The following is a 15,701-nucleotide window of genomic DNA, read 5'->3' as shown; positions in this document are numbered from 1 at the left end:
GATAAATAATGGAATAAAAATTGTAAAAACAACTCCAGATTGCAGCTGAGAACAAAATTAGCATCATTATCCTCACTTCCTGTTTTTGAATTGTTCTGATAATTATTCTCAACCCAAGCATTAACACTCTTTTGCATTATGAAAAGAGATATTTTAAATTTTGAAATAGAATGTGGTTGTCCTCACTTCCAGTATTAGATTCAGTGAACACACTGACATTAATTTTAAAGCTTTGCCTTCGAAGCTTGTAAATGGAAGCATAGCCTGCATGTTTAACTAATGAGGTTGGGATGTTGATTTTGTAGTGCAAGTTGCCTTGAGCATTACTTTGCAGACATGGAAAGATGGGATATTCCCATTCCTACAATACATTGCTTTCAGGATAATTTGGAATAAGGCCTCCATTGACTAAGACCATCTGAACGGATCTTTCATCTGACGTTTTGGTGTTTTCAACAATTACCTGGACCATGAAACTGATCGTTTTTATTTAAACCAAACTTCATTTTAATGCTAAAATATTGAAATTCTTGAAACATGACGATGATAAAATGAAATGTCATGTAATACATTGCATAGATTTCAAATCTGAAATTCCAGGCAGTCCACTTAACAATCCATGTTATAAGCTGATTACTGTTCTTCTGTGTGGCAATGCTGCAGGTGGTTTGTTGTCCCTTTAGTAAGTCATAGAACATTGAAAACTTACAGCACAACACAGGCCCTTCAGCCCACAATGCTGTGTCGAACTTGTACTTACTTTACAAATTACCTCGGATTATCCATAGTCCTCTATTATTCTAAACTCCATGTACCTATCTAAGAGTCTCTTAAAAGACCCTATCATATCCATCTCCACAACCAGCGCCAGCAGCCCATTCCATGCACTCACCGCTCTCTGGTTAAACCCTGACATCTCCTCTGTACCTACTTCCAAGCACCTTACAACTGTGCCGTCTCGTGTTAGCCATTTCAGCCCTGGGAAAAAAGCCTCTGACTATCCATACGATCAGTGCCTCTCATCATCTTATACACCTCTATCAGGTCACCTCTCATCCTCTGTCGCTCCAAGAAGAAAAGGGCAAGTTCACTCAACCTAAGGCATGCTCCCCAATTTGAGCAACATCCTTGTAAATCTCCTCTGCACCCTTTCTATAGTTTCCACATCCTTCCTGCAGTGAGGAGACCAGAACTGAGCATAGTACGCCAAGTGGGATCTGACCAGGGTTCTATATAGCTGTAACATTACAGCTTGGCTCCTGAACTCAATCCCACAGTTGATGGAAGGCCAATGCACCATATGCGTTCTTAACCACACAGTCAACCTGCGCAGCAGCTTTGAGCGTCCTATGGACTTGTACCCCAAGATCCCTCTGATCCTCCACACTGCCAAGAGTCTTACCATTAATACTATATTCTACCATCATATTTGACCTACCAAAATGAACCACTTCAGACTTGCCTGGGTTGAACTCCATCTGCAGCTTCTCAGCCCAGTTTTGCAACCTATCGATGTCCCGTTGTAACCTCTGACAGCCCTCCACACTATCCACAACACCCCCAACCTTTGTGTCATCAGCAAATTTACTAATCCATGCCTCCACTTCCTCATCCGGGTCATTTATAAAATTCATAGAGACGGGGTCCAAGAACAAATCCCTGAGGCGCACTACTGGTTACTGACCTCCTTGCAGAATATGACCCATCTACAGCCACTCTTTGCCTTCAGAGTCCAAGCCAATTCTGGATCCACAAAGCAATGTCCCCTTAGATCCCATGCTTCCTTACGTTTTTCAATAAGCCTGGCATGGTGTACCTTATCAAATGCCTTGCTGAAATCTACGTACCCTACATCTGCTGCTCTACCTTTATCAATGTGTTTAGTCACAACCTCAAAAAATTCAATCAGGCTTGTAAGGCACGACCTGCCCCTGACAAAGCCATGCTGACTATTCCTAATCATATTATTCCTCTCTGAATGTTCATAAATCCTGTCTCTCAGAATCTTCTCCATCATCTTACCAACCACTGAAGTAAGACTCACTGGTCTATAATTTCCTGGGCTATCTCTACTCCCTTTCTTGAATAAGGGAACAGCATCTGCAACCCTCCAATCCACCGGAACCTCTCCTATCCCCATTGAAGATGCAGAGATCATTGCCAGAGGTTCAGCAATTTCCTCCCTTGTGTCTCACAGTAGCATGGGGTATATCGTGTCCTGTCCTGGTGACTTATCCAACTTAATGTTTTCCAAAAGCTCCAGTACATCCTCTTTCTTAATGTCTGTATGCTCAAGCTTTTCAGTCTGATGTAAGTCATCCCTACAAACACCAAGGTCCTTTTCCGTAGTGAATGCTGAAGCAAAGTATTAAGTATTTCTGCTGTCTCCTCCGGTTCCATACACACTTTCCCACTGTCACACTGGATTGGTCCTGTTCTCATGTCTTATCTTGCTCTTCACATACTTATAGAATGCCTTGGGGTTTTCCTTAATCCAGCTTACCAAGGCCTTCTCATGGCCCCTTCTGGCTCTCCTAGTTTCATTCTTAAGCTCCTTTCTGCTAGTCTTATAATTTTCTAGATCTCTGTCATTACCTAGTTTTTTGAACCTTTCATAAGCATTTTCATTTCTTCGTACACCATGGTTCCTGTACCCTGCCATTCTTTCTCTGTCTCATTGGAACATACCTATGCAGAATGCCACACAAATATCCCCTGAACGTTTGTCATGTTTCTGCCGTACATTTGCTCCCAATTTATGTCTCCCAGTTCCTGCCCGATAGTTTCATATTTCCCCTTTCTCCAATTAAACGTTTTCCTAACTTGTCTGCTCCTATCCCTCTCCAATGCTATGGTAAAGGAGATAAAATTGTGATCACTATCTCCAAAATGCTCTCCCACTGAGAGACCTGACACCTGACCAGGTTCATTTCCCAATACCAGATCAAGTACAGCCTCTCATCTTGTAGGCTTAGAAACATAGAAAACCTAAAGCACAATACAGGCCCTTCGGCCCACAAAGCGCTGCCAAACATGTCCTTACCTTAGAAATTACCTAGGGTTACCCATAGCCCTCTAATTTTCTGAGCTCCATGTACCTGTCCAGGAGTCTACAGTCGCCGGCAGCCTATTCCACGCACTAGCCACTCTCTGCGTAAAATTCTTACCCCTGACATCTCTGTACCTACTTCCAAGCACCTTAAAACTGTGCCCCCTTGTGCTAGCCATATCTACATATTGTGTCAGAAAACCTTCCTGAACACACCTAACAAACTACCCCATCTAAACCCCTTGCTATTGGGAGATGCCAATCAGTATTGAGGAAATTAAAATCTCCAATCATCACAACCCTGTTATTATTGCACTGTTCCAAAATCTGTCTCCCTATCTGCTCCTCGATGTCCCTGATACAGACTAAATGTTGCACAATATAGTCAGATACTGTTCTCTCAGAGTACAGACATAACCCATTGTAGATTATTGCTGCCAGGGAAACATACAGTGCCTTGACAAAGAATTCACCCTAGAACTATTTTCACATTTTACTGTCTCATTTTCTAAATTTAAAATATATTGGTTGGATTATTGAGCTAATCTACAAAATGTTGTGCATTATGTCAAATCAAAAGAAGAATTCCAAAACCTGCCAACAATTTACAAAAAACAAATTAAAAAGCAAATTTGTGAGGCTGAAAAAGTATTCATCATCTTTGTAATTACTGAGCTAACTTTGCTCAGGTGCAATGTACTATTACAGTACCAAATCATCCAATTTGTTGATGTAGAAAATTGGAGGATCATCTGTTTTCAATGAATAAGTTCCCCTTCTATCTGTAAGGTCCAACAGTATGGTAGATTTCCAACAGAGCAAACCAAAATGAAAACAACAGATTATTCAAGACAAGACAGGGAATTTATAACAGAGAAGCACAAATCTGGGGTATTGTACTAAACCATCTCAAAGGCACTGCGCATACCTTGGAGCTCAGTGCAGCCCATAATGAAAAAGTGGAAAAAAATATGAAACCACAGCCACACTGCTTAGGTCAAGCCACCCGTCTAAACTTAGTCACCAGAGAGGAATGGCATTTATAAAAAAGGTTACAGTGATGCCAGCAGTCACTCTGAGTGAGCTGCAGAAGTCGTTGGCTGCAACTGGAGATGAAGTTTATGGCTTCACAATCTCTTAAGGCCTTGCACGAAAAGGTTATTAATGGAAGACTGGCAAGGAAGAAGCCCTGGCTAAAAATTTTTTTTAAAGTCTCACTTAGGAAATATGGTAAAGATGTGGAAGAAGGTCTTGTGGTCGGATGACACTAAGGTGGAACTTTTTGGCCTCAGCACTAAGCAATATGTGTGGCGTAAATCTAATAATGCACATCAGCCAGGAAACACCATCCCTACTGTCAAGTATAGGGATGCTTACCAGCATCAGGGACTGGAAATGTGATTAGGATTGATGGGAAGATGAATGCTGCTAAATACAGAAAGAACCTAGATAAAAACCTGCTTGCCTTTGCCAGAAAACTTAAACTAGGGAGGAAATTCATTTTTCAGCAGGGCGACGACCTAAAGCATACTGCCAGAGCAACTATGGAGTGGCTTCATGTGAAGAAAATTGATGTCCTTGAGTGATCCAGTCAAGAACCCTGACCAAACATCTCTGGCAAGACCTCAAGTTTGCTGTCCACCGCCGCTCCCAAACTAAACTGGCACAACTTGAGCAATCTTGCAAGGAGGAATGGGCAAATTTTGCTTCATCATATTGTTCAAAGCTAATAGGGACTTAGCCAAAAAGACTGTAATACCTGTAGCTATGAGAAGTGGTTCAACTAAGAACTGAGCAAAGGGGATGAATACTTCTGAACTGCTGACATTTCAGTTTTTGAATTTTTAGTTTATCATGCTTTACAATTCTTTGTTTTGGGCTATACTGTGGTAAAAAGGAACATGTGATTTAGAAATAAAACTCCTCAGTTAATTTAAAGACCTAAAGGTACATAAGTCACCCTGATCAGATGAACTGCACCTAGGGTTCTGAAAGAGGTAGTATTAGAGATTGTGATGGCATTAGAAATGATCTTTCAAAAATCATTGGACTCTGGCATGGTGCCAGAGGACTGGAAAGTTGCAAACGTTACTCCACTCTTTAAGAAAGAGAAAGGGAGCAGAAAGGAATTTATAGACCAGTTAGCCTGATCTCAGTGGTTGGGAAGATGTTGGAGTCAGTTGTTAACGATGAGGTGATGGAGTACCTGGTGACACAGAAAAAGATAGTACAAAGTCAGCATGGTTTCCTTCAGGGAAAATCCTGCCTATGAACCTGTTGGAATTCTTTGAGGAGATTACAAGTAGGATAGATAAAGGGGATGCAGTGGATGTTGTATAGTTGGACTTTCAGAAGGCCTTTGACAAGCTGCCACATATGAGGCTGCTTACCAAGTTAAGAGCCCATGGTATTACAAGAAAGTTACTAAAATGGTTAGAGAATTGGCTGATTGGTAGGAGGAAGCGAGTGGGAATAAAAAGATCTTTTTCTGGTTGGCTGCCAGTGGCTAGTGGTATTTGCCAGGGGTCGGTGTTGGGACTATTTTTTATGCTGTATATAAATGATTTAGATGATGGAATAGATGGCTTTGATTTCAAGTTTGCAGATGATATGAAGATTGGTGGAGGGGCAGGTAGTGTTGAGGAAACGGGTAGGACGCAGAAGGACTTAGATTAGGAGAATGGGCAAGAAAATGACAAAGGAACTACAGGTGGTCCCTGTTTTTCGAACGTTCGCTTTATGACAGCTCGCTGTTACGAAAGACCTACATTAGTACCTGTTTTCGCTAACCAAAGAGGATTTTTGCTTTTAGGGAAAAAAGATGCCTGCTTTATATGTGTGTTTACCCCCAAGAAAGACTACCATGACTGTGAAGCCTTGTACGGGCGGTTGTGTGTGCCTGTGTGTACGTGCATAGGCGAGTACGCGCACGTGTGTGTATGTGCCGTTTTTTTTTCTCCAAATCGATTTTGGCTCACTGTCTTCCCGATTTTGATAAGTTAAACTACACCGTACATACAATATTTCTACTTTATATAGGCTGTATATTTATCATATCATTCCTGCTTTTACTATATGTTAGTGTTATTTTACATTTTATGTGTTATTTGGCTTGATTTGGTAGGTTATCTTTTGGGTCTGGGAATACTCAAAAAATTTTCCCATATAAATTAATGCTAATTGCTTCTTCACTTTCTGACATTTCAGCTTACAGATGGGTTCATAGGAACGCTGTACCTTCGGATAGCGGGGAAACCTGTACAGTGTTGGAAAATGCATGGTCATGCACTTTGGCAGTAGAAATGAACGTGTGGACTATTTTCTAAACGGGGAGGAAATCCGGGAACCTGAGATGCAGAGGGATTTTGTAGTCCTTGTGCAGAACACCCTGAAGGTTCACTTGCAGGTTGAGTGGATGGTGAGGAAGGCAAATACTACGTTAGCATTCATTTCAAGAGGTCTAGAATACAAGAGCAAGGACATGATGCTGAGGCTTTACCGGTGAGGCCACACCTTGAGTATTGTGAACAGTTTTGTGCCCCTCATCTTAGAAAAGATGTGCTGTCATTAGAGAGGATCCAGAAGAGGTTCACAAGGATGATTCCAGGAATGAAAGGGTTACCATATGAGGAATGTGTGATTCAGAAGGATTGGGGGGGGAGGGGGAGTCTTATTGAAACCTTTTGAATGTTGTAAGGCCTAGACAGGGTAGATGTGGAAAGCATGTTTCCTATGCTGGAAGAGTCTAGGATAAGAGGGCACAGCCTCAGGATAGAAGAGCGCCCTTTCTAAACAGAGATGCGGAGAAATTTCTTTAACCAAAGGGTGATGTATTTGGGGAATTTGTTGCCACATGCAGCTGTGGAGGCCAGGTGTATTTATGGCAGAGATTGATAGGTACTTGATTGGACATGGCATCAAAGGTTACGGGGAGAAGGCCAGGATCTGGGGTTGAGGAGGAGATAGAAAAAAGGATTAGCCGGGATTGAATGGCAGAGCAGACTGAATGGGCCAGATGGCCTAATTCTGCTCCTGTGTTTTATGGTCTAATCAAAATCTCTGGGTGTCCTACTAATTTATGTGAACAAAGGGTTGGGGGCTGAATACTCTTGCAAGGTGCTGTATTTAAATGTGACTAAGTTTAAAGTGAATACTAAGATGCAAGAACACTGACCCAGAGAAAGTAAGCAGATCAACCATTCTGGTCTCCGAGTCTGTAGTTCAGATATTGACCTGGTCACTTGCTTAATCCTATTAAAAAGGTCAAACTGGAGAAGGTTATTTTTTTCAGGTATATGTTGTACAATTGTTTTTGAAAGAAGTGCAGTTTTGGAAACATTTTCTAGGCTATATTTTTTTTAATGTAAGTGAATGCTGTCCTATCCCATCTATCCCATTAATAAGGAATAAATGAAATGAATTTGTTCTGAGTCATTGGACATATAATAGGTGTTTCTCTCTTGCAGAACAAGCAGATGCACAAAAATACTTTCAAATAGGGGCTGTCCTTTTTCTTAGTGATGACTGACACCATTTCATACAAAAAATAAATGATATTTGGTGTACAGTCGGCCCTCCTTATCTGCGGGGGATTGGTTCCGGGACCCCCCCCCCCCCGCAGATACCAAAAAATGCGGATACTCAAGTCCCTTATTTAACCTGTCTCGGTGCGGTGGACTTTAGGACCCGGCAGAGCTCGGGACTGGCCGTCCTCAGTGTTGCTGTTCCAGAAAACGATCATGATTGAAAATAAATGGAAATAATAAAGCGATCGGAAAGAGGTGAAACGCCATTGGTCATTGGAAAAGCGTTAGGCTACAGTCGGTCAACGATCAGAACAATTTTAAAGAATAAAGTGAGAATAATGGAGCATGTGAAGGTCCTGCCCCGATGAAAGCTACAATTATTACTAAGCAATGCAGTGGTTTAATTATTGAAATACATATGTTTCTTAAGTGTTTTATATGCATAGAAGGGTAAAATATATACTACATACTAAGACAAAAGTTTGACTAACTGACGCTAAATAATACTGGATGTACCTGTTCCAACTTAGAGAACTTACATGTTTTTTTCTATTCCTGATCCGCAGCAACCTATGCACATCCTCCCATATTCTTTTAAATCATCTCTAGATTACTTATAATTCCTAATACAATGTAAATGCTATGTAAATAGTTATTATACTGTATTGTTTAGGGAATAATGATAAGGAAAAAAGTCTACGTGCTCAAACAACAAGTGCTGGAGAGATAACTTCTGGGTTTTCCCAATCCATGGTTGGTTGAATCCACGCATGCAGAACCTGTGGATAAGGACTGTTACGTCCAGGAAGCTTTGAGTAATTTCTGAGAATTCCTGCCCTCCTCCCTTCACGCTTCCTATGCAGTGAATTGCTTTGGATTTTTTTTAATAAAGAAATTCATCATATTAACTTTACCAGGATGGAGGAAAGGACTTGACAGGGTCAGATGAATTGAACAGCTGGTGTTTTCCTCTATGTTCTTAGACTGTTCATTGAAGTACAATTAAATAGAGACTAAACTCTCCCTGTAAATCATTGTCAAATCTAAACTATATTTCTTCCTAAAAGATACAAGAAAACACAGGAGACGCTCAATAACACTGGACAGAAGGCATCAGCAGCTTTAAATAATGTAAGCTCAACGCTTACTAAGAAGCTAGGAGAGATGAAGTAAGTTTTAAAAAATTCTAATAATTGTGAATGGATAGAATTTTACACAAGTCTTATAAAATACATTGGACTTTTTATTCCACTTAAATTATGTTAGGTTTTTTCCCCTATTAGGTTGTTTCTGTATGTTTATGCTATTCCAAAAGTAGGATTATGAAAATGTTTTTAGTATCTGTAAATATATTAACTTCCATGTTTTCAAATGTATTGATAATGCATTCTTTAATTTGCTGTTCTGTATATTTACAACTAATTAACTGTTTTGCTGTAGCTTGCATTACCTAAGGCTACTGCTCCCAAACAGGTGAGATTAAAATAGATCTTTGTTTTTAAAATATCAATGTAGTTTAACTTAAGGTTCTACGTTTTCATTTTGGATAATGTGTTTATTCATATATAAATGGTCGACTGCAATTAATTCTGAGAGCATTTCTTTAATAAAAGAATTCTTCCTAAGATTTCTTTTTCTAGTATAATGGTTTCTATTTAGCAATCTGGCAATTTTATAACCCAACTATGTTCTTACTAATATAAACTGGCTGTTGTTTATTGTCTATAAATAATCAATTCATGCCTTTCTATGACAGGAGTCCAATCTTGAACGTGCCAACAATATAACAGAATTGATTGAAAGTAATTTTGTCTGGGAGAGAATACTGCCATTGGTTTGCATATCCTTCCAATGAGAATTTTGGGACATGGTGTTGGGAGTATTTTCTTTCCTGTGCTTTAAAATGCCTGCTATGGGTAATCATGTTTCATCACTATTTAGGAGGGGCAGTTTTTGTGCCAGATCTAAGGTTTTGATGTTTAAATATCCTTTTCCTCAGTCCATCAAAGGCAATGGCGAATTTCAACATCAGAGACCGTTTTTGCAGCCAGGATGTGGGAAGTGGTCTGTGATTTCCTTGGATTCAGCATACCCTTTTACTGTCAAAGATAGTGTAGTGCAGCAGGAACAGGTTGGTAAAGGGCCTCCATCTCCATCCTCCAGCATAATTCTGATGACTGTCATTTTTATCTTGAAGTTTGACCTCTAAGCACACAAATACAACATTGTCTGCAGATTGCAGCTGGACTGTTGAGTGATCTTCATTCTGCACTGTTCATAATTGTTTCCTGTTGCAGAAGATCAAAGCACTTGTACACTTCACAAGCACTAGAAGGGTACCACCAATATTGTACTGGGAAAATGTTACAGTTCCACCAATCAGATAAGTGAACCAATGTCAGCAAGCTCGCCTAGGCCAATATACTCAACATCAAGGTTTTGAAGGGGAGGTCTTATTCCCTTTCCAGACACCAGTTTCCAATAAAGATACACTATGAGCTGTATAGAGGAGATTAGGAAGACCACAAAATCCTTCAAGAATGTTCTCAAATCCATCTTGGAGAAAGTCTACACCAAAAACTTCTGAGAATCCCCAGATCATTGCTGATCTTTGTGTGAAAGGAGCAACTAAGCTGGCACTGGGATTCTCAAGGAGGATCTGTGGATCCCATTAGCTTCATCAGCCCCTGAGAGTACATGTAACTGAAGTGAAGGCAGTCAAGCTTAACATGAAGGTTAAAAATATTTGAGAAAATTCAGATAACATGAACTCATCCTGAATAGTTTTGAAGAAAGGTGTTCACTTATGTCATTAGGTAATTAAATCTGCTAAATGTGGCAGGTAAGTCTTTCAGATGATAAGTTAGAAAACACTTCAAACTTCAGAACAACAACACTGAAATTCGCAATATTGTTCTGAAAAATGCAACTGACCCAGATAAATTATTCTTTTTGTTAACCATTAAGGACATAGTCCCAAAATAAGTATGTTGTGTTGGATCAGAAGTCAGCCATGATCTTATTAATATTGGAAGGACCTTCTGTTCCTGTGTTCCTTTGCTAAGTTTACATTCTTGGTAAATGCCTGACCAAAAAAAGTCATTACTCTTTTATTGCCCAACACTGTCCCATTGTGTCAGTCAAGTCAAGTCACTTTTTATTGTCATTTCGATCATAACTGCTGGTACAGTACACAGTAAAAACAAGACAATGTTTTTCAGGACCATGGTATTACATGAAACAGTACAAAAACTACACTGAACTATGTGAAAAAACAACACAGAGGAAAACTACACTAGACTACAGACCTACCCAGGACTGCATAAAGTGCACAAAACAGTGCAGGCATTACAATAAATAATAAACAAGACAATAGGTCAGTAAGTTGGTGTCAGTCCAGACTCTGGGTATTGAAGAGTCTGATAGCTTGGGGGAAGAAACTGTTACATAGTCTGGTTGTGAGAGCCCGAATGCTACGGTGCCTTTTCCCAGATGGCAGGAGGGAGAAGAGTTTGTATGAGGGGTGCATGGGGTCCTTCATAATGCTGTTTGCTTTGCGGATGCAGAGTGTAGTGTAAATGTCCGTAATGGCGGGAAGAGAGTCAGATGATTATTGCAACTGAGTTGGCCTTGATTTTTCAAGATCATTGGGGAGAAGATATCCAAAATTGGGGCCAAATTGTGGAACAGAAAGCATTCTTTTCACTAGAGTTTGTCTTTTATTTTATGCAAAGAAAATCACAAAAACTATTAGAATTTTATTTTCAATTTATTCTACTGAGGAAATAACATACTTTAATTTTATTTTGTCTCCTTTTAATATCATTTGCTGTTTTTGAAACCTGTTAATATTTTTGCAAAATATTGGTTTCCAGATTTTTGAAAACACATTTAATTATAAAAAGCTATGTGTTCTATATCGCCAATGTACAGAATAAAATTCTAAACATACCAAGTATTGGTGCCATCATAACAACCATGAAGATGGACCTCTTGATCAAAAGATTATATACTCCCTTTCCATTCTCATATAACACTGATAGCTACTGTTTCCCAAATGATTACAGGTAAAAAAAAAGGCAATAGGTTTACAGTTCTTTGAGTTTACATTGTATGCTTAAAACTGCATTATTTTAACAAGATTTTGTTGCAAGGAAATATTGAACATAAAGTGATTTCTTTTGAAGTTGTTAGTTTATTTCCTCTCAGTCCATTTGTATGGCCTTAATAGTAAGGTAATCCAAGCATAAATTTGACAGTAAGGTAAAAATAACATCCACACATTAGTTACTCAAACTTAATAGGTGATAGCAGATTTTGAGAATCAGTGGGATAGCCCAGCACCATAAATGGTACATTCCACGATGACATGAGATGTTTACAGGAGGCACCTAGTTTAATGTTTGAGAACAAGTCAGACTATATTTTAGTAAGGTCAAGGACCACTGACTGATGTGTTTGACTATAGCTTGTAGCGATGTGCTGCTTTTAGATATGTTCCAGTCTATAGTCTAAAAGTAATATTTGAAACATGGTTAGGAAGTCAAGAGAGAGATCAGTTGTGTGAGGTGAGCTATGAAAGTCTTCCAGAAAGACATGGATTAGTGAAGAGGGGTGTGATGTATATGTAGTGTATTAATCCAGTTAACTTCAATTAATTGTATCTTTCACATAACTGCTTAAACCTGGAGTGTGTGACTAAGTATTTTTGTAGTCAGGGCTTGTTCAGGCCCACCACTTAATGCAGTTTACAACTCCAAAGCTTTGTGAAACTCAGAACTTTGTCAAGTAGATTGAAACCAATTTTGTTAAAGATCCATTTTGACTGTGTGCTATCTAGGAGGTAGATGGCCTGCTCAGGCAGGTTACACTATGAAGGAATTCTAGGAAACATTAAAATGCTTGTGTAAGATTGGGCATAATGTTTAGTCAACAATGCTTATTTACCTGGTATGTTGTCTGCACTTATCCTCTATTCTGATTGGCTGCTGAGCCAACTTGAAGACATTCATTGTGGCTGGATGTCAGGAATCCTCTAGAAATGAAGTCTTAAGTATCCAAAAGTGGAAAAGGAGGAAGGTCTACGCATCTTCAAGGTCAGCTGTGAGCTGTGTCATTTTGGTGATCTCTATCTTGTCTACTACCTCTGCTTGGTAATTTTGACATGACTGATTAACCAGTTAAGCATATGTAGAGTCAGGGCGCTGTGGGAAACCTCAGTGCATTGAGATCGGTTTTGAGTTGCTCTAACACCACGGGACTGAATTGTTGAATGTACCCTTGAATCTGTGGTTCACTAACTTTTTTGGTGTTGACTAAACATTATGCTTTAGTAGTATTTTTAATTAATGTTGTACAGGTGGCTTATTTCTTCACTTACTGCTTGACTGAAATATATTTATTGTTTTAATTTAATGCTTTCATGCCAGTTATCCTGTCCTGCATGCAATTAGTATGCCAGCTGTGAGGTAATGTGTCTTGTATTGATAAAGCTTAATTAATTAATAGTTTTGATACTTGCCTATACCTTGTTAACCATTTGATAAGTGTATATTTACAATTTTAGGAAGAAATTAGGTATAATAAATCTTTCTGCAAAATCTGTTAATATTTTGATATATGGCTAATTTTGTTCAAGTTCAGTACAAGTGCATTTTAATGTTCATTACTGTGCCCAACAAACTGAACAAATGAAATTACCTTCAGTACCCTGTTTATGGTCATTGGAATTACGGACACAATCAGTCCACTTGCTCAGAATTACTGATCCCAGCAATATTTGAGAGCTGAGTTACTACTTGCAGATACTTGCAGCTTTCTTTGTAAATATTATTTATTTCCTCTAAATTGTCATTGTGCATATCATAAATCAAAGGCACAAATTTAAAAACCAGCTTTAAGATAATTTGGAAATATACCGATTCGTTTAGGATGAATGCAAAAACATCCATCAGAAACACTGTTTGATTAATCTGATAGCCTCTCCTCTGATCCTCCTTGTAATTTGTTTTGGAACCCATCTACTTATACCATTTGTATTCGTTTAGTGTTTATTCCAGGATAATAAAATATATCTAGAAACATTAACTCGTGATTTTTTAAGTGATATTAACTGACAAATCTAACAGACAGATTCATTGGATAATTCTTGTTCTATTGTAATTGAGACAATTAAATATATTATTAGTTCCACTGAAATAATGGACAAAATATACATAGTCTTGTAGATATTCATCTAGTAATACTGGTATTGCTGAAGTATTTAAACTAATTGTTTAGTTGTTTTAGTCGAGTCCGACTCTTCGTAACCTCATGGACCATAGGGTCCATAGGGCAAGATATGGAAGTAGAATGCTAGGCCTTTGTTCCATGCAGATACTGCTGCTGCCCAGGTTGGGACCTGGCTGGGTTTGAACTCAAAACCACCTCCCTTGAAGTCAATGCGATGCCACCACACCACCAGCTGGCCCATTAAACTATATCTCTCAATATAGGTACAATTTTAATTTGTGATTCAAAAAGTGATTTATTCAATGTGGTATCAGCATTTGATTTGGCAGTTGCCATGAGTTCTGTCCACGCTGGTGTCATTGCTGGCAAACGTTCACTGCAATACCATTTCATGTACCTATTAGTTGATAAATTTGCATTCTGATCTTTGAAATGTTGTAACTCTTGTATGTAAATTTTATTAAGCTTAATTTTAAGAGCATTGTTCTTGAGCCTTTTGGATGGGAAGTGACTTGGTCTGGTATCAGTAGTATGGAATTAAATTAAAGTGAATTCAGCATTACATTAATAATCAATTAGTAAATGTATGTGGCAGAATAGTTGATGTAAAATGATTCTTAACCTATTTACTTGCTGAAAAATGACTAAGAGTATAAATCAATCTTTTCCTGTTGTAGAAATTCTCCCACTTTAAAATCCTTTGAAGAGCGGGTGGAAACTACTGTCAGTACTTTAAAGGTAAGTCTTACTGTCAAATGTTGCTGAACCACTCCAACCTACTCGATCATAGTGATTTGATCTAATTAAACTGCATTTAGTATTGCTGTTGTTATATAAAAAATATTTTAACTCTACCTTTGCATATTTGAAATTCCATAGTCATTAATTAATCTTGACTAAGAATTCATATTCTCTTAAAAAATAAGAATGACCTCATTTCTAATTTTACATATTCTTGACCGAGTTGAATGACCGTGAAAATTGGAAAGAACAAATTCAGTGGGTAGAAAACAGGCAAATATAGTCAGAAGATGCAGAGTGGTAAGGAGTGTGGTAAATTAAAGTAGATAGACTCTGTTTTGCATGCTTGGGTGCTAACCTGTTCTACAAAGCAAAGTGAAGATGAGAGTTAAGAGATGTGTAACAGGAAGCAGCCCCGATACATCAACTTGGTTGTTTCTCAAGAATTGGCCCTGATCTTAACCACATTTCTGCCATTTATAGTGTAAAGTCGGTGTACCTACCCGCAGCAGTGGAAGTTTTGAAGATGTGTTGAGTTCTGCTGCTAATGCCAGTGTTCAGGAATCAAGCCCAGGATATCAGCAAGCGAAAGACTTTGGAGCTTTTTAAATCTTTCCATTACTTACGTTTCAATGTGTCAATTTTGATGGTGTAGGATTATACTAAGTAAATTTGGGAATAAGCTGCAACTACTCGAAGTAATTAGTAGAAATTCTACTCAATGTTGTTTAGGTGAATAAATTATTTATAAAATATTATTGTAAACATTATTTATAATTAACATTAGAACAGAATCTTAAGTTCACAGCAGCTTCTCTGACCAAAGGACTTGGTGTTATACAAAAGAAATGTCCAGTTACCCAGTGTTTCTAATGTGTTATTTGACTTGACTTAATGAATATAAATTATTCTAATATTGTTAGAGAAATTTAATAATAAGGCACTCAATTAGTTGCTGTGCAGTAACAATAACTCTAGTTCTGTTGATGTACTGTAAATGAGATCTTGGTCAGAATTTTGTTTCTGTGCTGTATAACTTTAATGCTGAAAACTTTATATGTAGAATCGCTCAACATCTAGCAACACTACTTCGTGCACTAAAAGTTAAATTACCAAGATAATATTGGTGCCTTAAATAAAAAGATCAAATGGAG

General features: G+C 38.4%; 1 protein-coding gene across 3 annotated transcripts in view; it reads left to right on the top strand.

Moving 5' to 3' along the window:
* Positions 1–15,700, top strand: part of tpd52l1 (tpd52 like 1) — a 41,371-nt gene extending 25,671 nt beyond the window's left edge. For all 3 annotated transcript variants that reach the window (XM_073057362.1, XM_073057360.1, XM_073057361.1), the window contains exons 4-8: positions 8,643–8,744; positions 9,016–9,048; positions 13,005–13,043; positions 14,484–14,544; positions 15,031–15,700. In XM_073057362.1, coding sequence (XP_072913463.1) covers positions 8,643–8,744; positions 9,016–9,048; positions 13,005–13,043; positions 14,484–14,544; positions 15,031–15,156 — 361 coding nt within the window. In that variant the 3' untranslated portion in view covers positions 15,157–15,700. The remainder of the gene's footprint in view (positions 1–8,642; positions 8,745–9,015; positions 9,049–13,004; positions 13,044–14,483; positions 14,545–15,030) is intronic.
* Position 15,701: the final 1 nt, after the last annotated feature.

Source organism: Hemitrygon akajei, chromosome 9 (assembly GCF_048418815.1).
Source record: "Hemitrygon akajei chromosome 9, sHemAka1.3, whole genome shotgun sequence".
NCBI classification, from domain to species: domain Eukaryota; kingdom Metazoa; phylum Chordata; class Chondrichthyes; order Myliobatiformes; family Dasyatidae; genus Hemitrygon; species Hemitrygon akajei.
This window is presented reverse-complemented; position numbering and strand designations above follow the sequence as displayed.